This window comes from Cervus elaphus, chromosome 9 (assembly GCF_910594005.1).
Source record: "Cervus elaphus chromosome 9, mCerEla1.1, whole genome shotgun sequence".
NCBI classification, from domain to species: domain Eukaryota; kingdom Metazoa; phylum Chordata; class Mammalia; order Artiodactyla; family Cervidae; genus Cervus; species Cervus elaphus.
The window spans coordinates 27881722-27907249 of record NC_057823.1 but is presented as its reverse complement, the minus strand read 5'-3'; the positions used below and the strand labels follow the sequence as shown (position 1 = coordinate 27907249).

Here is a 25528-nt window from a genome sequence, read left to right as displayed (position 1 = left end):
ATTTAAAGCAAGTTTTCCAGCTACCAACCTAATAGATTTGGTCAGGCCACTCCAAAATAAGAAAATGTATGCTTGGTTCATGAATCTTACCCAAACACACACGGCCAGTTCCATCCAATGTAAGGCCTTCAGGGCACTCACAATGAAAAGATCCTTTGCTGTTGACGCAGCGTCCATTTGGGCAAACGCCAGGAAACACCTCACACTCATTAACGTCTGCAGGGAAATGAAGCAAGCAGAGGAATAAAGATGTCACTGATAGAAAAAGCAGGTGTAATCTTACTTCCTGTATAGCATATTCATTCTGCAATAATGTGGATTATTACCTCAGTTAAGCAGATACGTTTGACAACGAAGCTACCGGGTCTCCTGGGTACCAGCTGTGAAAACTACCACAGCCTTGCTCGTCCATAAAACACAGCCAAGACAAGCTCTTTGCCAGCTGCTCTATGCCTTAAAGGCGAGGATTGAAAATTTACCCCAGTGCATAAAGAGGAGAAGTGGGAAACTCAAAGCTGTTTCCTAAGAGTATTATTCTAAAACATTTGTTGACAATATAAGAGTATTTTTATTGAAATTCCAAGGTTTTTGAGAATGATAACTATCTCCAAAGTATGGGAGAGAATGTCAATTTTAAATACTTTCCTAAAGATTCACGATGTTTTCAAAAACCTACTCACCTTCACAAGTAACACCTTTTATCCTGGCAAACCCTCTTGGGCAAGCTGTATCTGTGAGAACGAAGGACACATTTTTTTCCACATTACAAAAGAAAATACAACTGTCCTAAGCGCAACAAACAGAATAACGGAATCAAAATTGAACTAAATAAAAACCACAATCCAGGTTTCAGAGGCAAAGGACTCCAGCTGCCTTTGTTCAATTCAGTGGAGCTGTGGTAACTCTTATCAGTTTTGACCCATATTGAGATTCTCATAATTTTCCCTACAATTCCTTTTTTTTTTATTTTCATGCTGTCAACTGAATCATAAGTAAACAAAAGATTTAAAGGAACAAGATATCATTTTCTACTGGGACACACGCAAACAAGAATACTGGAGGATACGGATAGTCATCCAGCAGCTAAATTCTAGTTGACTTCCTTCTTTGTCTAAAATATTCAGAAGGTCTGCTTACAGGAAGAGGATAAACCCAGCACATATTTCAAGAGGTGAATACATTTTACCAGAAAAGATACCATATTAGGGAGGGTAATGATCTTATGGTCTTCCTCATCAGGTAAATATATAGAGAAAGAGGTGCTCATGAGGAGGAAGCTTTCCGACGCGAAGCCCAGAACCCTCCTGGGCAGGCTCCTACCTAGCTCACAGCGTTCGCAGGGGCTGCCCCAGGCGGCCCCGAGCGTGGCGCAGCATTCGGACTTCAGAGTAGCTCCATTGATGTTCACCTCACAGCGGTTGTCCTGGATGTTGAGCCAACAGGTCCCTTTCAGGCTGTCTGAAAAGGAATAACAAACAATGGGGAGTTCTCATCTCTGAAGAAAATATAACCCAGTTCTATACACCAAAAACATTATCTGATAGTATTAAACACCAAAACAGTTATCTTCCAAACTTTTATATATCCTAGACACATTTACATGTACATGCATTTAAATGCATATTACATACATGTAAAGTTCACATGATATGGGAATTAATGCAATTATATATCTGGGTATTCTAGGAGCAGCTGCTACTGCCCAAGACTTCATACTGGGATTTGCAAATAACAGCCCATGACTGTTATAAGATAATTACTCGTACAAAAAATACTCGTAAGATTTATTCTTTATGGCAAATACTCTGATATTTAAGGTTTTATCCAATGGCACTCTGCAAATAATCTCCTTCTCTCCCAATTCCCTACCAAATAAACCACACACAATGGTTCTTCTATTACAGAGAAGCCAGTTTTTCTCTGACTGAAGATAATCATTTGATGAATAATTTAAAAAAAAATAAATCTTAAAAAAGAAAATAAAACCTCTAAAACCACCATTAAGACACACCATGGATATATTTGATGTATTTTCTTTCAGGATTTTTTCTATGGTATATATGTAGTTTTATCTCTAGTTCGAAATGTAATACATATTTATGATAAACTACTTGAAGAAATAGCAGAGAAAATAAAAAAACTACCTGTAATGCTACCATCCAGATGCAACTACTCCTAACTTTTTAGACTATGTTTCCACACCAAATTTAAGTTCCTCCTTAAATGATGGTTAAAAAAAAAAAAAGATTTTGAAGCAGAGAAAAGGAATCCCAAGTTAACATAGCAAGTATTAACTGGGTAAAATAAGTCCTGTGATGATTTCCTTGCAGTACTGTGGATCTCAGTTTCTAGCGTGTAACATTACCAAGTTTCTTACTAAAATGCAGATTCATAAGCCTCCAGGTATGTGGCCTAGGAGTCAGCATGTGAAAAGCTCTGAGATGGTCTCTCTGCAGGTGATAAGTAAAATGATTGAACAAAATGCTTAATAGCATATTATAGTCATAGACTTGGAAAACAATAAAGTAAAAACATATTCCTACAGCATTTACTTTATTTAAAACTCATTTAATAATAAGGACAAATAAGGTTCTACAATAAAAACAATATAACCAGAAACACAGGAGGATTCTTTACCACAAGAGCCAGAGAAGCCCAATACTGGAGTGGGTAGCCGATTCCTTCTCTAGGGGATCCTCCCAACCAAGTAATCAACTTTCAAGGGTAAAACAAAGGAAACACCTCTGTCCTTGACTGAATACAAAAGCTATGGGGCAAGGATGCGAGAAGGGATGGGTAGTCTGTTTGCTTTTTTCTATTTTGAGATTTAATTTGGATAAAAACTGTGCACAAATGAAAGAGATTTGCTCATATGCATTTGTATCAGCTATCAAATTATAAGTTTTTATAGGTTTAAACCAGCAAATTCCACAGCATAGAGGAAACAGATGGTAGTTTAAGGCTATTGTGTATTTAAATGGTCTTTTAAGAACTGGGTTAATTACTGATTTATCACCTTGACTGTAGTCACCTTAAGATATACTGTGATTAAATATTTACTAATATTTACTGAGGCAGCAACAAGCACTATTAAAAGGCTTTCCATATGTTAGTTTATTTACCCGTTAAAACAACCCTATAAGATATAGACAACTTGCAGATGAGAAAAGTGAGGCACAGGGGTCAACTAATTTACCAGAAGAAGGTCACCCAGCCAGGAGAGGGTCAGCATCAAGATTCAGACTTGCACTGTATGATTTTAGAGGTCTCCTTCCACCACACAGTGCTTCTTTAGACTGGCATTGTATCAACACTGAAAACTCACAAAATCAATAGACATTCATACACACACAATCCATCTCTCCTTATTGCTTTTTCTTGTGTGTATGGGTATATATGTAACTACACACACATGCAGTCACAATATAGATGTAGTTATACAGTCAGAGGTTGGTTAAGCTCTCCAAAAAAATAAAGCAGGGTAAGCAGATAAGCTAGAGGCTATAGGAATAGTCAAAAAGAAAAATAATGGTGGCTTGGCTTGGGGGTTGTTGAAATTGATGGTGAGAAGGGGTTGAAACATGGAAAAACTTTGAGTACAATCAACAGGATTTAGATGGATTCAACCTGCCACTTGAGAGAAAGGCATCAAGAATGACTCTAATTATAAAAATAGAGTTACAATTTGTCAAGACAGAACTGCTTCTAGGAGACCCAGATTTAAGCTTAAAGATAGAAATTTGGTCTCAGACATGCTGTTTGATATGCCAATTAGACACCCCAGTGGAGATACCATGCAGATAATCAGAAAGACAAGTCTGAAACTGGTGGAGAGATTAAGGCTAGAGAGAGAACTGTGAGAGTTAATGTAGAGGCCATCTAAGCACGCATGTAAAACAGAGAAGCAAAAATATCCCAGGACCCCAGGACTGACCTGTGAGACATTTCCAATTGGATAGCAGGAGAAAATGAAAGATTTAACAAAGGAAACTGAGGAAAGAGGCCAGGAAAGTGAAAGGAGAAAAAGAGAATGCCAAAAGGAAAAACTTGAGAGGGGATGAGTGGTGAACTGTGTTAAATACTGTTAATAGACTAAGATGAGGGACAAGAATTGACCATTGGATTTTACAACAGAGAGGTCACTGCCCCTGTTGTGCCCATGAAATGTGAGGACGGAACTCAGATCCAAGCCAAAGATGAGGGAAATGGTATGGATTATGCAGAGCCATCAGATGGAAGCAGTGTAATGCAGGAAAAATTAATCAAATATATTGTTCTATTATATTTCATCACTTCAATCAGAAAATAACAGTCTCTTCAAGCAGTCTATAGAACAGTTGAAGAATGGTTTATATTTACAAAGCTTGCAGAATATGTTCTAAATCCTGAAATTCTTTGTATCTACAGACTTAATTTTTGGGGGCTCCAAAATCACTGCAGATGGCGATTATAGACATGAAATTAAAAGACGCTTACTCCTTGGAAGGAAAATTATGACCAACATAGATAACATATTAAAAAGCAGAGACCTTTGCCAACAAAGGTCCGTCTAGTCAAGGCTATGGTTTTTCCAGTGGTCATGTATGGATATGAGAGCTGGACGGTGAAGAAAGGTGAGTGCCGAAGAATTGATGCTTTTGAACTGTGGTGTTGGAGGAGGCTCTTGAGAGTCTCTTGGACTGCAAGGAGATCCAACCAGTCCATCCTGAAGGAGATCAGTCCTGGGTGTTCACTGGAAGGACTGATGCTGAAGCTGAAACTCCAATAGTTTGGCCACCTCATGCGAAGAGTTGACTCATTGGAAAAGACCCTGATGCTGGGAGTGATTGGGGGCAGGAGGAGAAGGGGATGACAGGGGATGAGATGGCTGGATGGCATCACCGACTCGATGGACATGAGTTTGAGTAAACCCCGGGAGTTGGTGATGGACAGGGAGACCTGGCGTGCTGCGATTCATGGGGTCGCAAAGAATTGGACACGACTGAGCGACTGAACTGAACTGAACTGAATTCATTTATGTTCTGATTAATTTTAAATTTGTAATCACATCAGGGGATTTTTATTCAGTTCTAAATTTAGAGATTTAGTTCCTACCAAGGGGCAATTTGCAGGCTAAACACTGATTAAAGCCATTTGACAGTCTTATTTAAAAAGTACATTCATAATATTTTTTATGTATATTTTACTATTTAGTTTATTTTTAAAACTTGAATTTTGAATGAAAAAAGCAGGTAAAATGAAGTCTAAAATGTAAACATATTAAGTAAATTTCTTTCAGAGCAGTTTTTGGCTGAGATGCTCAAATCTTATCACAACGAATGAACACACATAATACATTGGCTTAGAAAAATATTGTGGGGTTTAGGTGTCCAACATAATAACTTGGAAATAAAATGTCTTTTTTTTTTATTCATTAATAATTAACTATAAGAGTAAGAGGCCAAAATCCTAGAAGTGTTTATGTTGAAGCAAAAACTCTAAGGTATCTTTGACGCCCAAGTGGCATACAGATTTAGTTTTCTGAGACATTAATTGACTAATGCTGAGTTTATTTCCTTTGCATAATAAAATGATTCTATCTCAGTTGGAAACTGTGGCTTAGCAAAAATATTTCTGCCTTACCAGATCCAATCCATATGCCCTCCCCCCCACCCCCAACCAGGAATTCTGTGAGAAAAAAAGTAATGCCCTAGGCAGATGGCAGTCTATTTCCTAGTATGGAGAGCGGAGCAAGGCTCAAATTTCACCAGCTGTACCTCATTGGGAGATTGAGTGCTCGCATTTCCAAAGGGAAGGTTTTCATTGAAACTTTGGACTTCATCATTTCTCCTTCCTGTGACAAACAGGTACTCTAAGTATCCAGCTAAATACTGTTAGCATCAGATATAATATGGAAAATACTACTGTCTTTGGCAAATACTAAACTGAAAATTCATATTGAATAGATAACAAACAAAAACTGCCAATTTATTTGACACTATGTAAAACTGTAACACCTCCCTAACTATTTGGAAATATATATTTAGTTCACTTTGAGATCCCACGGACAGAGGAGCCTGGAAGCTTATAGTCCATAGGGTCTCAAGAGTTGGACATGACCTAGCAACTAAACCACCACCAAAAGTGGATACTAGGGAAAAATGTGAAGTATGTATATCTAGTCAGTGTAGCCGCAGACACTAGAAGCAGGAAAGAACTACTGAGATCGTTTTTTTCTCTTACATAAGCTGAAGAGTTGCTTATAGTAACATTATAATAGATCTGACTATTTCATTTTATTTATGTCCTACTGCCTTTATCAATGGAGAAGGAAATGGCAACCCACTCCAGTACTCTTGCCTGGAGAATCCCATGGATGGAGGAGCCTGGTAGGCTACATACAGTCCATGGGGCTGCAGAGAGTTGGACACAACAGAAGTGAGTGAGCACGCACGCCCGCCTTTAACAAGAACTGACCTATGTTTTGAGATACATTGAAACATGTTAGTCCTGGGGTTTTCAAATCTTTCTCTCTCAGAGATTTTCCAAAGCAAGAATTCTTTGGCATTCATAAAGTTATGATTGATAGAAGAAATTTAAAAAAAACCCAACAAATTCTATTTGTTTAAAGTTTCAACTCTTCAAGTTCTTGTCCTGTTAACTGAGTCCAAATGTGATCACATTTTTGTTTACCATTGAAGGTTGTTTATAAAAAGTATGCAGCAAGGATTTGATTGTATTGCTGCCTAAGGCATTCCTGGGGAATGAATATAAATATGTGTGTGGTATGGAAACGCTTATAACTTATGGTGTAATATATATATATATATATATATATATATATATATATACGTACACAAAAGGGATGCTTCCTAGAATCTAACAAAATTTAAGAGTCTGTCTAGTTTATACTATCATGTCTTACTCCTACCTGGATAACAAGAGAAAACAACTGAAGTAACTCCTAAATTATTAGCTTCCTGTGATCATGTACTGTTTACCCACAGTAAGTCCTGGAGTCTCTGCTTATCTTTGGAGTGAAACGCAAACATGAGCACCACGCACAGATCTTACCAATACAGATCAATCCTGTTGAGCTGAGTTTGCTGCCAGGAGAACATTCACAATTGAAAGATCCAAGGTTGTTCCTGCAGGCCCCATTGACACATGGGTTGCTTTCACATTCATTTATATCTACAATCCAGAAGGAAAAGATTCTGTTAGAGCTGCCATGTGTTTCTGGAAAATATTATTCCAACAAGCCATGCTATGCCAGAACGTCTGGTAAACTTGGCTCTTGTAATTTTAATATGGACCTATGAGGCATAAAGTGAATGGGGAATGGAGACGTGCATTTTACAGTGTGGATACACATGTGCACAGCTGGGGGACTCAGCAGGACTACAGGAATCAGCCTGTTTTGAAAGGGTTCAGTATCTTTACTGTTTCACTACAACTTTACATAAATTGGATTAATTTTCTCTGGTAATGAGATATAATTTTCCTGTGGGAAATTCGATCTGATTCCATGAAAGCAACATATTCCCAGGTGCAATGTGTGCTGTGCACGAAGGTGACTGTTTCCTTCATTGCTGATTCCATGAGGTTTTGGAAGAATTTAAAAAGCCTATAGTAGAGACAACACATCGCAATCCTGGTTTTAATTCCAAACTCCTGGATACAAATCAGGAAATAAGGGATGAAACCACTGGACCACCAGGAAGTCCTGGGGTGAGACATTTTAAAGCACAACTGATTGTGCTAAAATAAAAAAAGAGGAAAAATAAACTTTTAATTGTATTAAATAGATTTTTACTATCATTGATTTGAGTCTGAAGTCAAATTGCATATCATAATCTAAACAATTCCTGTCGATGGTCAGAAGTATGACAGAATTAGAGCAAGACTATGTTCTCAAGTAGTGACTAAACAGGATGTTAAACCAATAAAATTAAATAGTTTAACACAAGTTAATTAAAAATAAATATAAGATTTAGCTAAACTACTAAAAACAACATCAAAGACTGACTTTCAGTATAAATTAAACAACTCAATTTAAGGAAAAGATACTCAGATTTCTTTCTATAACTGGTTAATTATCTGAAACAGGTCAACATACTTTAAGACCCTTTTGTTGAACACTACAGTTTCTGAATTCACCACAGTATTTTTTTTTTTCTAAACACTTCTTTAAACAGGAATATTATATTGAGGAAAACATGCAAATAACTAGAAGATCATAACATTTACTCTTGAACACTTCAAGTCAAATATAAACTAAATTGGTTCTGAAAAGGAAGAGCTCATTGCTGATTTTCAAGTCTGTAGACTTGAAATGCAAACTTAAAAATCCATGTGGAAAACAGTTATGTTTCCTCTTTGCTATTTCAAAACTACTAAATAAATACACAGGTATTTAATGGATTCTTGAAATACAAATTGTTTTTAAGAAATATAAACGCATTTTTCTTTCAGGTCCTTTGTAGCAAGAAAGCCTCTTAAAAATACAAGAACAGGTTTTGTAAATACAGCACAGATTTGGAATAAAAACATCTACTCCAGAGTACTAAATTAAAAAAAAAAAAAAAAAACCACAAAGTAAAAAACAAATCAGATAGCCAAAAAAGAAGCAGATACCTAATCTGAAGACAGACTATATATCACCTATTAATTTCATCTGTTAAGAACCTCCCCCCAAAGAAAAATGTCAATATCATCAATGTGCAAAATCCCTACTTTATATTAAGCAATTATGAACTCAAAAGCTATAAACACATGCAATGACAGCTACAGATATCAACCGTTTGATTTTTCTTTAAATACATTGTTTTTATGTTATAAATGTCATGGAACCAGGAACTGAAACAGTTCACTGTACATTCCTGGAAATAAACTTCAAAGCACATCTGGTTTACATTTAACTAGTTATGTCACTGGAAACACAATCTAAACCACAGTGCTTGCTGTAAAAATTTTAACTTAGACTCTCAGGGCTCAAACAAAAAAAGTAAAATAAATTTTTGTAACTTTGGTTTGAAATATCAGAGAAATTTGATTACTGCTTTTTAATATATACTTAAAAATGACTGTTGACAATACGAATGACAAGTAAAATTAGTGCATATAGCAAATATATATACAGAAAGCTAGAATTGACAATGAATTGGCTAATAACTCCCTGCCTAGTCTTTGAAAATTAGTTTAGAAAGAATAGCATGCAGAGAACTGCTTCAGGCACACAAATTTATTGTGTGAATGCAAGGCTGGAAATAAGGAGGACACCCAAGGGAAAAAGATTTCCATGGCCTTCAGGTCTATTTCTTTTTTGCAAAACACTTAATAAAATGCAAATAACTTAATAGTGGGAAGAAAGTACAGAAATAACACTTACCTGGTTGAGTTTTTCACAATAAATAATTTTTATTTCCACCAATGTCATAGGGCTAGAACCCAAATATTTCTCTATCATTTCTCTTTTATTTACATAATATGAACTTCTTATGAATGACAGATATAAAATATCTTTCATATTAAAGAAAAGGCTAGCTTATCAGGAACAATTATTCTTTGGCAAAATAAGTAAAGACCACACTTTTAAACCATCACTGCTGCTTGATTTGGTATTACTATGCATTAATATTTATGTAATCATCTAACGTCACACTGGGGCTACGCTGGTAGCTCAGCTGGTAAAGAATCCACCTGCAATGCAGGAGACCCCAGTTTGATTCCTGGGTTGGGAAAATCCCCTGGAGAAGGGATAGGCTACTCACTCCAGTATTCTTGGGCTTCCCTGGTGGCTCAGATGGTAAAGAATCTGCCTGCAGAGTGGGAGACCTGGGTTTGATCCCTGGTTTAGGAAGATTCCCCTGAAGGAGGGCATGGCAACCCACTCCAGTATTCTTACTTGGAAAATCCCCATGGATAGAGGAGCCTGCAGGGCTACAGTCCATGGGGTCACAAAGAGTCAGACACAACTGAGCGATTAAACACAGTAATATCATACTATTAAACACCACGCTTCACTTTTTCACCTAAGTAGGTGAATCCCTTTTATTTATGCGTTGATATTTCACCTCTTAGTATGCTTCAACTTCATCTTACTTGTCAAAATGGAAGCAATATGCTATAAATATTGACAACCTGGTATTCAAACCAAACTGACCAAACTGAGTCAGACACTATCCATGTAGCTCCCTGTTGTGTCTTCCTCACAATGGCACAAAAGGGTACTGTCACGGTGGACAGGGAAACCAGTTCTAATAATCATCAGCTTCTCAGTTAAATGAAGATGATATCCTAAGTTATTATTGCTTTCAGAGCTTCCTGACATTTAACAATAGATAACTCCAATAGGCAATAGATAAAACTGAAAAAGGGCAGGGGGAAGGAGGTGTAGAAAGTCAGGAATAAAAACAAAAGGAAACACAATTGTTGAAATCCTTTCTCCTACCCTCCCAAAAAACTCACGGAGTAAACTCATGGCTTGGAATTTTTTTTCTTTTACAAAATGCATTTCTCATGGCAATTTTGAAGGATAAAAGGTGTTAGGGGAGGGGGCTCATGTTCAGTCACATTCTACTCTTTGCAACCCTTTGGATTGCAGCCCACTAGGCCCCTCTATTCATAGGATTTCTTAGGCTAAAGTACTGGAGTGGTTTGCCATTTCCTACTCCAGGGGATCTTCCTGACCCAGGAATAGAACCCGTATCTCCTGTGTCTCTTGTATTACAGGCAGATTCTTTACCACTAAGCCATTGGAGAAGCCCAAGGAGAATGGGTATGGGTGCTAAAAGATAAAAACTCTGGATGCATACACTTGGGAAACTTGGACTAATGAAAAATGATACTAAGAGAAAAAAAATACTAACAGATGTCTCTGTTCATCTATGGATAAGATGAATGAATCTTTAAGTACTTTAGTTAGGAATGGAAAGTATGCTTCTCTTTGAGGAGCTCCTGAAAAAGGTGTGGACAGGAGGGGAACTCAACAGTTATGAGAACTAAGTTTAGAAAAACTGCATTTTATACTGAGGCTTTCATTTTTCTTTCCTTTTTGTTTTTCTCTCTTCAGGCTAATTACCGTTTTTCACTGGTCCCTCAAATTCAATCCAAACTTAGACTTGCACTTTGTAATTGTATTTCATTGACTTCAGCTGAGTCGTTTGTATTTTGGCATCATGTTTGAGTCCTAACTTGTTTCTGTTCATAAGAATGCTTTGAAGTTAAACCATAAGAAGAGAATGTTAACATCTTTTTGCATAATATTACTATTGCAGTTTTCTTGGCTATGAAGTTACCAGGAAACAAATACTTTAATAGATAAAAAAGGGTTATTCCAAATAACTAAAGATGAAATTTTTTATTTTTAAGTTACTTTTCAGAAGTAGTTACTGGATTTGAGAATGTCAGGGGATACTTCTGTAGGCCCACATAGTGCAACTGAAAAGGAACAATGACCAGTAGCCATACACCAAATTATCCTGAAATACACAGTACTCTGGTCAAGGAACAAAAATATAATTGAAGATACTCATAGCTTAGCTAGTATCTCACTGAAAATGGGGCCTTTCTGAAGCATTTAACTTATTCATATAACTTCCACTGCAGAAAAATGAGCTTAAAAGAAAAGGAAGGTTTTTAAACAGCAATTCACGAGCCTTAAAATTCAAGCTGTCACTTAAAGTTTCAAAGGGAAAGGAGAATTTTCTTGGACTATAAATTTAATTTAGGTGACCATTTCTACTCAGGCCTCAAATATAGGTTGGCCTATTTTCTGGGCCAACCTCTGAGGTCTATCAGTCATTTCATAAATAAAATGCCTAAGAGCTGACTTTGTCGTGAGTTCAGGTTCTCCTAGGCTAATGCGTTACATTGGTTTTAAAAAGGGAAAACCAAACAAACAAAAATCTGATATTTTATCAGCAAGTGAAACAAACTGGCTTCTTTCACTTATTTTCTTTTTTTTTTTTTAATTTTTTTTTTTAATTATTATTTTTTTTTTCCAGTGGGTTTTGTCATACATTGATATGAATCAGCCATGGATTTACATGTATTCCCAATCCCGATCCCCCCTCCCACCTCCCTCTCCACCCGATTCCTCTGGGTCTCATTAACTTCAAAATGTGTGTTGATATTTCTCCTGAATGGAACAAAGCTGATGGTATTTATAAGCTGGGCTAGATGCATGCTACTTCTAAAACTGGCAGATTAGCTGAGATTGTAAAATTTAGAACATATTCAAACAACATTCTTTTTGCTCTGTTGCTTCATAATGTATTTAAGGTTCATGCATATTAAGATGCTTACTACTCACAGTGAAGAAAAGTGGCTCTTACCTTCACACGTCTCCGTCTCCGTCCTGAACACATAGCCAGGCGGGCAGGTGCAGCTGTAGCTCCCAGGTGTGTTCCGGCACAGACCATTGTCACACAGCAGTCTGTTTACCAGGCACTCGTCGATGTCTGGAAGCCACCGTTAGGAGACAGGAGACACACAGGGTGAAACGAACAGTACAGTGTTCAAAATGTTTTAATTTTGTTATTTGTTTTTCTTCCTCATCCCATACCTTACTCTGTCTCTTTGTACCCAAAGCACATTCTTTGACCCTAAGCAAAACACATTTTACTCAAATGGAACAATCTTGTGCTTACTTTTTTTTTTTTTTCATTTATTTTTATTAGTTGGAGGCTAATTACTTTACAATATTGTAGTGGTTTTTGTCATACATTGACATGAATCAGCCATGGATTTACATGTATTCCCCATCCTGATCCCCCCTCCCACCTCCCTCCCTACCCGATTCCTCTGGGTCTTCCCAGTGCACCAGGCCCGAGCACTTGTCTCATGCATCCAACCTGGGCTGGTGATCTGTTTCACCATAGATAATATACATGTTTCGATGCTCTTCTCTCAAAACATCCCACCCTCGCCTTCTCCCACAGGGTCCAAAAGTCTGTTCTGTACATCTGTGTCTCTTTTTCTGTTTTGCATATAGGGTTATCATTACCATCTTTCTAAATTCCATATATATGTGTTAGTATGCTGTAATGTTCTTTATCTTTCTGGCTTACTTCACTCTGTATAATAGGCTCCAGTTTCATCCATCTCATTAGAACTGATTCAAATGAATTCTTTTTAATGGCTGAGTAATATTCCATGGTGTATATGTACCACAGCTTCCTTATCCATTCGTCTGCTAATGGGCATCTAGGTTGCTTCATCGCAGCACTGTTTATAATAGCCAGGACATGGAAGCAACCTAGATGTGCTTACTTTTAAGATGTTCTAAAGTCCCTGGGACATGTGTTAATGCTTTGGAAAAGGCACATGACTACGTTGTTCTTCCATTTACTTGTTGACCTGCAGTAGTATTACATTTTAAGCATCACTGTAGTCTCCCCCAAGATTATACACTTAAACAAGAGGCCAAATCACAATTTATTTATGCATCAGTCCATGCTGTGGGTTGAAATGTGTCTCTCAAAAAAATATTTTGAAACCCTAACCCCCAGTACCTCAGAATGTGACCTAATTTAGAAACAGGATTCTTAAATAGAGTAATCGAGTTAAAATAAGATCCTTTGGGTAGGCTGTATTCCAGTATAGGTGTGGACACCAACGACTGCAATCAAGGGGAAATTATGACACAGGGACAGACACACACAGAGGGAAGCGGATGTGGAGATGCATGGGGGGAGACAGACGTGTGGCTCGAGTGACACACCGAAAAACTGAGCAATGCTCAAGACTGCCTGCAAACACCTGAGGCTGGAAGAGGAAGAGAAGGATTCTCCCACCGAGCCCTTCTCCCCTAGAAGAGGAAAGGAAGGATTCCCCCCGAGAGAGAGCATGGCCCCACTGACACCTCGACTTTGGACTTTCGACTCCCAAACTGTAACATCAATTCCCACTGTTTTAAGCAACCCCGTTTTGAGTACTTTGTTAGGGCAGACCTAAGTAAAGTTGAAATTTGGCTTTTTATTTTCAAAATCTAAGTTTTAATTTTATTAAAATTATGCATGTACCTACTTTAAAGAGTTGAGCATTGCCATGAACCATGTTCAGTGTGTGAATGTTCATTGAATTTCCTTGTTTTCAGTAGGGTACCCATGTGCTCAGCTGTACTTAGATGCTATACTGGAAATGACTTTGCTTTTAGGGAATAAAAGCTAGGTGGTTTGCATATTTTTATAAGTGTTCAACAATCTCTGGCTGGGGCCCTTGCCAGTAGGTATCAATATCTATTTTAAGTACATGGTATTTAATATAGTTTTATACATCCATTATATGTGTATCTTCAACCCAAGGTGAGATGGATATATAGTAACACATATCAATAATAAAACCCAAAACCATAGACATGGAAAAATATACTTTTTCTAATCATAATCATCAAGACTTGTATTTGAGTCATTAGTGGTAGATGTAAAAATTATAATATATAATGAAGGATCAATTAACATTCATTTTTATAAAAGTGGACTCAAGTGCTCAGCCGGAAAATCTAGATTTTTCACAAATTCTTGAATATATGAACTATGTACTTGAGGTTTTTCAAACATTTCCCTTATAAATTACAAAAGGAAGCACCCATCTCATTTATCATATTTGGATATGTTGCAGCAATTGATTGTTTCTTTCCAAGTCAACCTGTAATATTTAATTTTCTTAATGTAGTATTTTTCATACATACCACCTTGTTAATTTTTGAATCCCACTTCCTAGTAAAATATTATAGGATTAAGATATATGCAGATAAAGCAGGCCAATAATTGACTATATGTCCATTCATCTGGGGAAAAAACCTAATTTAAATATTAATACTAAATTGTGCCCCTAAAAAGTCTGTTACTGTGTAACAGTATTTGATTCCAACATTTTCATATCTCTATACTAAAAAGGAAACAAGAGAAACTGTAAGACCTCTAGTTTTACTCACTTACTTATAGTTTGACTCCTCCTATAATCCATGGGACTAAACTATACAAAAGTCTCCTGTATAATAAAACAAATAACTTACCAATACAATTTCTTCCAGAGGCATCTGGTTCATAGCCACTGTTGCAATTACACCGGTAACTACCACGTAGATTTTCACAAATTCCATTGGCACATATATCCGGATCCAGAGCACACTCATTGATATCTGCATTAAATATTAAAGTTTAATGCTCACAGTTGATACATGTATGACCAGTAAAGATCATTCAAAATACATAGTGTTTAACCCTGCAGCCCTCCAATTTGCTGTTGTTCAGAAAGAGAAAGGAAATAAAAAAAAGGAGTGAGAATAAAATCAAGAGATATGGGACACTTCTCTGGTAAAAATGAAAAGTGAAGGGAACTGGCAGAAATTCAAAGAATTAAGCCATGTAATGTGCTGGCATTTATGATAAAATTAATAAAGAAATTTATAGGCTGTTGGCTCAAAACCCAAAGGAAAACTCAACTTGATAGGTACTCTAACCATCTAATTAAAAGGCAAAGATTTATTAGGATTTCTATATAGTTTTATGGTTCCAAAGGCATGGAATATTTCTATTTTATTATCATTTTTTATAGTCAACTAAGTAATATGATACTTAGTAAATGTTTCTCCTTGTTGATAAGTTGAAATTGATGGGAGAGGTCAGTTCAAATGTGGATATTTGAGAACACAATGTTTTACAATAAGCCATGAACAGGACTACTCTCTGTCATGATAGGAAGTGGGACTTGAGGAATGATGTGATTGTATGAGAAGCTGCTAAGTTCCAACGGGGCAGCTGGCTCTTCTGGGGAGGGAATGATGAAAGAGAATAAAAAAAAATAATAAAAAAAAATAAAACAAAATTTTGGTCACTATGCTCAAATTTTAATAGTAACTATTATTTTCTAGAATTTAGGAAGCCTTAAATACTGCAGAAATGTCAGTCTTTTGGTTTTTGAGAGAAGTATCTTGGTAAAAGTTTGCTTTTTTACTCTGATTTCTGATGTTCTTTGCAAAGATGTGATATTTACTGTCAATTAATCTATAATTTTTCTAAAGTCTCATCAAATATGAATTTATGTAAACTAAAGGTGACTAGCACCCTACAGTTTATTTAAAAAAACAAAGGACACTATATTAACATATAAAAGAACTTTAAAATTATAAACACATATGTACTTAATATTCAAGTTCTATATTGGAATTTTGTTAATCATAGTACTAAATTTAAAAGAAAAAAACTTCATTGAAACTTTGTACTTCTGTAGATGGTTAGAAACATTTTAGCAAATTCCTAGCCATAAATAGTCAATTTCTTTTTAGGGCAGTATATCTCAAATATTTCTTAAAGATCCATATCAAATAACAGATTATTTTTGTTTTAACTATGTCAGTGCCATTATTTTACATTTTTCTTCAAACTGACTCCCTCTTTTTTTGACCAACTGCAGCTTCTTCTTAAGCAAGGTATCCATAAAATCATGGCAGTAGTTTGTTAGTGACATTTTTAACAACACATATTTAACAGATAATTATTTATCTACTAAGCATAAAAATGAACATCTACATACTACTTAATATCATCTAGCTTTTAACCACTCTTCTAGGAGAAAATTTATCTCACTACATTACACAGATATATTTTATAATATAAATATATCACATCTATAATATTATAATAGTTAAGATATGCAATTATATAATTATTATAAGATTGAGAATTGAATAGTTACCTCTTCCATCCACTGTGATACCTACTCCACTACTACAAAGGCCATGGAATTCAGCTGTAAGATAAAAACAAATAGAGAAATCAAAAACTCTAAATTACATCAGTTTCATACACAAGTCACTTTCATAACTTCAAAACTATCATTAAAAAGAATTACCTGAAATAACTTAAAATTGAAAACAAATCACAATTTTCTACCACATAATTATTTTAAGAGTTCCAAAATCAGAGAAAAGCATAAAAAAGTTAAAAAAAAAACCAAACAAAAAAAACTGTGATTATCACCTTAAATATCATTAATATATTGATAAACATTACAAATATTTTCTACTTATGGAAACTTCAAAAAAATCTAAATTGTATTACAGAGGTTGATTTTAAGCTTTTTTTTTCTTCTCTCAATAATAACAGGAAACATATGTAATAAGTAGCATTTACTATGTGATACGCCTGATACTGTTCTAGCATTTTGAATCTAATAATTTATTTAATCCTCCCAATACCACTAACTAGATACTGTTATTTTCCCTCTTTTATAGCCAAGAAAGCTGGAATAGAGATGGGAAGTAATATGCTCAGGTCACAGAGGTTATAAGTAGGGGAGTAGGCTTAGACCCTTTATATTCTAAAACAGACATTTCACATAATAGCCCATGTAATAGATTAATACTTTTTCTCAGTTATGTGGATGTACTACACTCATTCAATCTCTTATTGATGAGATTAGGTTTGTCCAACTTTTGGCTATTACTGATATCATAAATAATAAAAATTTCAAGATATCACTAGGTTAATCTCTTAGAAGTAAAACTGCTCAAAGTTTGTTTCTTTTAAGGTTTTTGATAGTCTTCCTCTCCCAAAACATCCCAGGTTACACTTTCAGCAGCAGTGTAAGAGAATACCCATATTGGTATAACCTTCCCAACACTGGGGAGAATCAATCATTTTTACCAATCTATAAACAAAATGACACTTTAAAAAATTTTCTTTTAATTTTAAACAGATTAGGCATCTTTTTATGTGGCACTCTTATCATTTGTACTTCTGCTTTGTGAAGTTTTGTGTACACTGTACTTTTTTCTATAGAGGATTTCAACTTTGCCTATTGATTAATGTAAATTCCTTGTAAATTAAGGAAAATATTTTTCTAATTCATACACGTATTTTAGTCTTTGGAGCCTGTTTTGAGAGTCCTTTATCATTACAAGATAACAAAAAGTTTGCATCTTCTACAAAAAAGTTATTTTGCAACATTTAATGTAGGGAGTTACCTTCATATTTTTTCCAATATTTGTCAACAATATTCATTACTTTTAGTTCAATTTGTTCTTACTGATCTAAATGTCACCTTTATTGTATTCTATAATCTCATTTATATTTACAATTGTTCCCAGACTCATTTTATTAGTTCACTGATCCTTTTATCTAGTCTAGCTATCAATTTTTATACTTCTTTCATAATATGCATAATTCACTTAGATACATTAAGATACTTCATTAACTCTTTTTTTTAAAAAAAGTCATACTCAGTAATTCTTCCAGAGGGATACTAACCAATTTTCTAAGGTTTGAACAGTCCATTTAGTATTTTTTAACAGAATTACTAGCCATTTCCTTTGCTAGAATGCATTTCTTCCATTTTCTACCTGGGAAATTCTAACTTTTTTTTTTGAGACCAAAGTAAGTATGCATTCTTCTTTGCAGTCTTTCCCAGTCTCCCCAGGAACTAACTGCTCCTTCCTTTGTGCTCTCCTGGCTCCTCAGGTTTCTTTTCAAGGCAGCAATCATACTAAATTGTAATTTATATATTTGCCTACCTATATTTTCAACTCTTCTTGACTTTAAAATGGGAAAAAAAAAAAAAAGATTGTGTTTGAGTCCCTGTTGTAGTTACATCTGTTCAATACAGTTTTCATGAAAGTATGAATAACAAGTCACAGAATAGTCAAATTAAACTGTTTAATGTGCCTGTAACATATGGTAACATTCAGAAAGAAATTTATTACTTTCTGGAACTACTGATAGATTCCTCATAGACCAAACTTCTGATAGAGTGCATTCTAATACCATTCTGCATAAAAATTAAAAATAAATAAATAAAATCAGGTTCTCATGAACTTATCATAACCTTGGAAATGGTAAGTAAATTTTATGCTATTTATCTTCAGAATGATGAGAGACGAAAGACTTTGACGCTAGCATATTCATGTAAAGAATATGGTTTAACGGTCATAATTGGACCATAAGATAAATTTTCCTATTCACTATGTGTTCTCTTTCCCTAGAGATCATAAGTAAATATAAGCCAGATCTTACTGTATGCCTCACATAACAAGACAGATTTGGATTTCTTTCCTTTCAATAAAGATAGACAAAACACTTCAGAGGCGAGGTACTCTTAGACCAGCTATCTGATGTTAGGTTAGATAGATTCCTTTTCAGGTACGGAACTGGCAAAGGTGTCTACCTGAATTTTTAGCAGGGCATGGCTGGCAGGGTTCTCCAAAACCATAGTCTGGATTGGCACAGCAGCATTCAGACTTGGTCACCGCACCGGGGAAGGGCCGGACACACACTCCCTTCTTGATCCCACCGTAGCATGTACTGCGCATGTGAGTATCTGGAGTGAGAACAATGACTTGAGATAGTGATACAGAGACAAAGAGATTTCAGAACAGCAGGCTTCTTGAAACTTAAGTGGCCACTTTTAGGGAAGCTTCTGGGTAGCATCTGCCACTTGTCTTTTTCTTTGTATCTTCAGCATCTCATAGCATTAGGAGATCAACAAACGTTTATTGTGAGAGGAAAAGAATAAATGCATACGAACAATTTTTTTCTCCAATAATTTTTATGTGTTACACAAGCATCAGTTATCCCACTTATCTTCACAGGCCCCTCATTGACCCAGGTATATTTCCACAGGTATAAACAAGACTTAGACCTCTAATCACTGACTATACTTATATTATTTCTATTCTAATATTATTCTAATACTATTTCTATTGTAATATTATTTCTGAAAGTTCTTATGAGCAATGAAATGCTGTGCAGTTAAACTATCTTGAGATGACACTGTTGGTTATGAAATTTCTCTCTTCAAATTTCTGAGATAGGAAGCCTATCTTTTCAACCCCCAGTTGACTGCTGCAGCTATGATTTATTTTCTTTTTTTGGCTATGCTAGGTCTTCCCTGCTGTGTGGGTTTTTCTCTAGTTATGGAGAGTGAGGGCTTCACGTTTGTAGAGGCTTCTCTTGTTGCGGAGCTCGGATTCCAGGGCACTCAGGCTTCAGGAGCTGCAACACAGAGGCTCAACAGCTGAGGCTCCTGGGCTTCAGAGAACAGACTCAGTAGCTGCGGTGTGTGCTTCGCTGTTCCAGGGCATGTGGGATCTTCACGGACCAGGGATCGAACCCGTGTCTCCTGCATTGGCAGGCGGCTTCTTTACCACTAAGCCACCAGGGAAGCCCTGTTATGACTATGTTTTAATCTCTGCCTCTCAACAAACCCAGTTCTATAAATAATTACTATGTGTCTGTGGTATTGTGCCTGTTGCTTTATAGACATTATGTCATTGAACATTCAACAACTCCATAGGGTAATGATCATTATCCACTTTTCATAGATGAGGAAGGTGAGGTTCAGAGGCATTACGTAAGTACCTCCAAGTCCTAGACTATCCACTGCCTGAGCTGAAATTCAGACACAGGCTTGCATGACCTCCAAAGCAATTCTTCTTTCTACTATGTCAGATTATACCCTGAAGACACATAACCTGCTTACTGTGCTCATCTAAATTCTCATAAAATACAACAGAACTTTATGAGATGGTAAATGGTGAACTATTAAAAAAAAACCCAACTCAGATCATCATACAGGCCAGAGAAGCAGTAGAGATTTTAAGCAGTCTGTTATATAGTAATTCCATCAAAGAGATAATCATTATTATAAATATTCATAATTATTCACTTGTTGTAAATAATTTATTTTATCTGCTTGCTATGCTAAGTACTTATGTCCTGTGATCTGGTGTTTTTTTCTGGTTAAAACAATGAGATGGATGTGTGGCTGCATGAAGCAGAGATGTGTGTATGCTCAAATGGAAGAGGTTTTACCACAATGACCCTGGGGAGTAGAGTTGCTGTTCCTTTCTGCTTTTGCTATGACCTAGTTTGGGAGGGTCAGCTCTGAGTTACAGACAAGTATAGGACTCAATACCATGGTGAATACATGCAAATACAACATAATTCATAACTTGCAGTAAAATTTTTGTGAGTTCTTAGGATGGTACCACTTATCTCAAAAGGCATCACAAGAATGGTCAAAGTTATTTCTGTTTTCATGCTGAGAAGGTAAGCCGGGGCCATTTTTAGAAGCAAGTCTATAAAAAGCCTATGTATTCACTTCTACCTTTGATAAAAACAGTTGAGTTTTCCCTTTTCAAAGACCCCAGATTGGATCCCTAGTTCATTTTATTCTCTTCCCTGTAACCAAGCCGCCGTTCACAGGAGATAAGATCAGAGACACCGATCGCAGCAGTACCATCAGCACGAGCTCACATGAATGTTTTGGTTGGTGATTGGACTTAAATCCTACACTATGCCTTTTCCACATGTTATCAAATTTCTCCATGCCTTTTCTTTCTTAAAGACTGGAATTGCTGAAGGATTTTCTCAGATAATTAGCATACTTTATATTTACCAAAGGTAAAGTATGTATGGACACAAATGCTAATTTTACTTTATTCTTCATTTCTCAGTATCAATTTTTCTTTATAGCTCAAAGCAGCAACTCTTAAGACTATGTTTAATGTAACACTACTATTCTGATTTAACAAAACAGTAATAATTGTAACAGTTTACTTATTGGGTATGTGTTATGTGCCAGACAGCATTCAAGATTTATACCAATAAATCTAATATTAACCTATTTAATCCTCAAAAACAACCAGTGAGGAAAGGATGCACAAAGAGATAATGTAATGTATCTTGCCTAAGGCCACACAGCTAATATAAAGGGCAGAACTAGGGTAAAGAAAAAAAATTAACCTTTTAGCTGACAGAACTGTCAAAGAGTGTTCATGAAGATGCTGAAATACTCTTAAGCTAACATAACAGGATGTTAGAAATGAAATTTAAGCTGAAATCTCATGGTGCTAAATAACATTTAACGAGGAGAATTTTGAGACTCCATCCTGAAGGAAGTAGAAATGGAAAATTCGTTGCCAGGTTCTTAAACCCCTCCCAATATCCAGGATACAATTTAGAGAGAGGCAATTAATGAGTTTTTGAGGAGGATTTTTTGGGGGGCAAGAGCCAGATTACAAATTGGGCATGCTTCCATCTTCACCCCTAGGCAAGAGAAAAGAGCTCCACAGGGAACAGCTTGAAGAATTGGTACCAAACTCTATCAGGGGCCCCTAGCGCACAGAGGAGAGTGGCTGCTATTCCCACCGCAGAATCAAAGGACACAGGCAAGAGCAATCTCTATTCACTCGGTTCACAGGGCAAAGGGTGGCATGTCGTGTGGAATAGATGACGGCCACACCAACTGGAGTCTCTAAAATGAACGTGCAGAGAGGAGATGAGACACCACGAGAGACAGTCTGTCTAAAGCGGACTGCAGAAAGACCTGGGGTTGGGCCAGGAACAGCCACCAGGAGAAAAATGCAGTGTCTGCATCTCGTCACGGGCAGGCCAAGGCTGTTGACACCCTCATGAAATCACTCACAAGGATGAAGTTGGCTTAAACTTGTGTCAAGCCCAGAAATCTTGAAGTAACCCTAGGAGAGTGTCAGTGCTTCTGGCTTCTTTCCTGTCCCCTTGTGCTTAGACGGCTCTGGTGGAGTCAGAAACATCCTGCTCATGAAGGTGTAAGCTTGGGAAGGGAAGTCATAACTTCAAATCAAGTTCAGAATATTGGCTATTATATATCACTGGACATTCTAACTGCTAAATCCAGATTATTTTCATTAGCTCAAGGAGTCTTATAAATTTCTGCCATCTAAAAACTGTAAAGTTGGGGGTGCCTAAGTTTTCTTCCTTATTAGATAAACTGCTCCCACTGAATAATTAAAAATATGTTTTGAAAGGATTGAGAAAAACAAAATACAGTTGCCTTTTGTTCATATCCTGTCTGTGAATCATGCTTCTTCAATATCCTGGTTACAACAGTAGTTTAATTTTCTGAAAATAAAAAACCCCATCTCAGTATATAGGTAAACAAAAATGAACAAACAAATGAAATCTAAAATTAAAGTGCTAACTCTAATAATAATTCACAGTAATGATTCATCTCTAACCTCAATAATCAATGCATCTAAAAGCATCTCAAAAGGCAGAAGACATGAAGAAAACATGTTAAAGGAATAGCTATATAATTTTACACACAGAACAAATGGTGTTTTTATTTTAAAAAGTTTAAGTAATTACAACTGTGAAAAACTGGAGAGGGTTTCCCAAAAAATTCTAATGCTTTTTCTGTATGTGGACAAGAGAATGAATATTTGTGTTTGAACACTGAATTCCTAACAACTATTCATATGTCAGTTACTTAAAAGAAAAATCATTTCTCCCTCCAAAACTGGTTTTGAACTAATCATAGATTTCAACAAAACCATTTAGATAAAGGAAAAAAGCAATGAAAATATTTTAGCTCTTTAAGCAGAAAGGAGCTACATTCTTCTAGTTACTGTATTTGAAATAGTCCTGAACGAAGTGCTGACAATCGTGTAAGCTGAAATAAATCCTAGCCTGGATAGAGTGGATGAAACTTTAAGTGGACAGATTATTTCCATCTGCTGTTGCTTCTTCCTTTTTTTTTTAACATAACCTTCAGAATCCAAATGTTTTGATTCCCATAGGTTAAGAATAAAGTATAACCAGCTATGTCTGAGAAAGAATTTCATTTCTCTCAAATAATACTTTTAAACCACTGAGTATGTCTGTCTCTTACTCTATGACCTGAGAAATAGATGGTGCACAATGGCTAATTCACTTTCATGGAAGTGCTTTGGAGAGAATATGGCATTCGATGTATTTTCACTACTCCCTCTGCTCTTGATATCATTAGGACATAGTGGTTGGGTTGTTGAATGCCAAAGATATTTTCGTTTTGCCTGCCTCTTTAAAGCTGATGCCTGCTAACTCAAAAGTAGGAATTATTCCCAAGAGGAATGATGAATGGTTTCAAATAAAACATACATTCTCTCTCATATTCTTTCCTTGTTTCTATCATTACACAGCACTGAATAACTATTTAGAAACATTTCCAACTTTTGATATAAGTTGAAGTTCTAACATATAAATTATTTACATTTAAAATTTTGTTTGGGAAAAGCAGCAGACTCACAGATATAGAGAACAACCTGGTGCTTACCAGTGGGGATGGGAGGAGGGGCAACATAGGGATGGGGGAGTGGGAGATACAAACTACCGGGTGTAAGACAGGCTTAAGGACGTGCTGTACAACATGAGGAATATAGCCAATATTCTGCAGTAACTGTAAATGAAAATCAACCTTTAAGATTGTATAAAAATAAAATTTAAAAGGCTTCCCTGGTGGCTCCAACAGTAAAGAACCTGCCTGCAATGCAGAAGACCCGGGTTCCATCCCTGGGTCGGGAAGATCCCCTGGAGAAGGGAATGGCAACCCACCCCAGTATTCTTGCCTGGAGAATTCCATGGACAGAGGACCCTGGTGGGTTACAGTCCATGGGGTCGCAAAGAGTCGACACGGCTAAGCAACTAACACACTAACATTTTTAAAAAATGTTAAAGCTCAGATGATAAAAATTAATATTGTTTGGGTAAAAATAAGAGTTTATTTAAATACAACTGCTGTCCCTGTTTCATGTCTCATTAATTATAAAATATACATCCATTGTATGTAGTGTGTTAGTCTCTCGGTTGTGTCCAACTCTTTGCGACCCTAGCAATTATAGCCTCCCAGGCTCCTCTATCCACGGAATTCTCCAAGCAAGAATACTGGAGTGGGCTGCCATTTCCTTCTCCAGGGGATCTTCCTGACCCAGGGATCGAACCCGGGTCTCCTGCATTACAGGCAGATTCTTTACTGTCAGAGCCATCAGAGAAACATGGTTATCTAACAATACGAAGGACACTGGTAAAGGACAATTTTTTTTTCCTTCTCTAGCATTTCTGTCTCATCAGAGGCTACTGAAGGGAGCTAGCTGGGCTCTTTGTCCCCTTTTTAAAACTGCCTTATTGAGATATAATTCACAAACAAAGAATGCACCCATTTAAAGTAAATAAATTCAATAGCTTTTAGCATATTCATAGAGTTGGACAATCGTTATTCTAGCTGATGTTAGAACATTTCATCATCTCATAAACACCTTTAACAATCACCTTCTTCTCCCACCACCCTCAAATTCTCTGCTCTAAGTAACCATTAATCTGTTCAGTCTCTACAAATTTGACCTTTACAGACATTTCATTTGGAATCATACACTATGTGGTCCTGTGTGGCTTCTTTCACTTAGCATGATGTTTTCAAGCTTATCCATGCTTTCACATATATTAGTATTTTGTCCCATTTTATGGCTGAATATTATTCTATTGTATAGATATACCTGTATCCCGTTTTCAAAGATCATTTGGTCACTAGGGCCATTACAGAATGTTTCACTTACCAACACACACGCGTCCGTCCACACCCACAGCCAGACCTGGGGGACAGTCACAGCGGAAGGACCCTTCATTGTTGATGCAATGCCCATTCATGCAGATTCCCGGGGTCTGGCACTCATCAACATCTGCCCAGAGAGGGGAACACAAGCCGGGCCATTACTCTGACTTCATTACAGAGTTGACCTACTGCCACCACT

The 25528-nt window shown here is 36.4% G+C and overlaps 1 protein-coding gene across 1 annotated transcript in view; it reads right to left on the bottom strand.

Moving 5' to 3' along the window:
- FBN2 (fibrillin 2) overlaps window positions 1-25528 on the bottom strand; it is a 219287-nt gene that overhangs the window by 71364 nt on the left and 122395 nt on the right. Inside the window, exons 15-23 of the mRNA XM_043912195.1 lie at window positions 25334-25456; window positions 19150-19302; window positions 16684-16737; window positions 15002-15127; window positions 12318-12443; window positions 7054-7173; window positions 1321-1458; window positions 681-731; window positions 91-216 (exon numbers count right to left, since the gene is read on the bottom strand). Of these exons, the coding sequence (XP_043768130.1) occupies window positions 91-216; window positions 681-731; window positions 1321-1458; window positions 7054-7173; window positions 12318-12443; window positions 15002-15127; window positions 16684-16737; window positions 19150-19302; window positions 25334-25456 (1017 nt within the window). The remainder of the gene's footprint in view (window positions 1-90; window positions 217-680; window positions 732-1320; window positions 1459-7053; window positions 7174-12317; window positions 12444-15001; window positions 15128-16683; window positions 16738-19149; window positions 19303-25333; window positions 25457-25528) is intronic.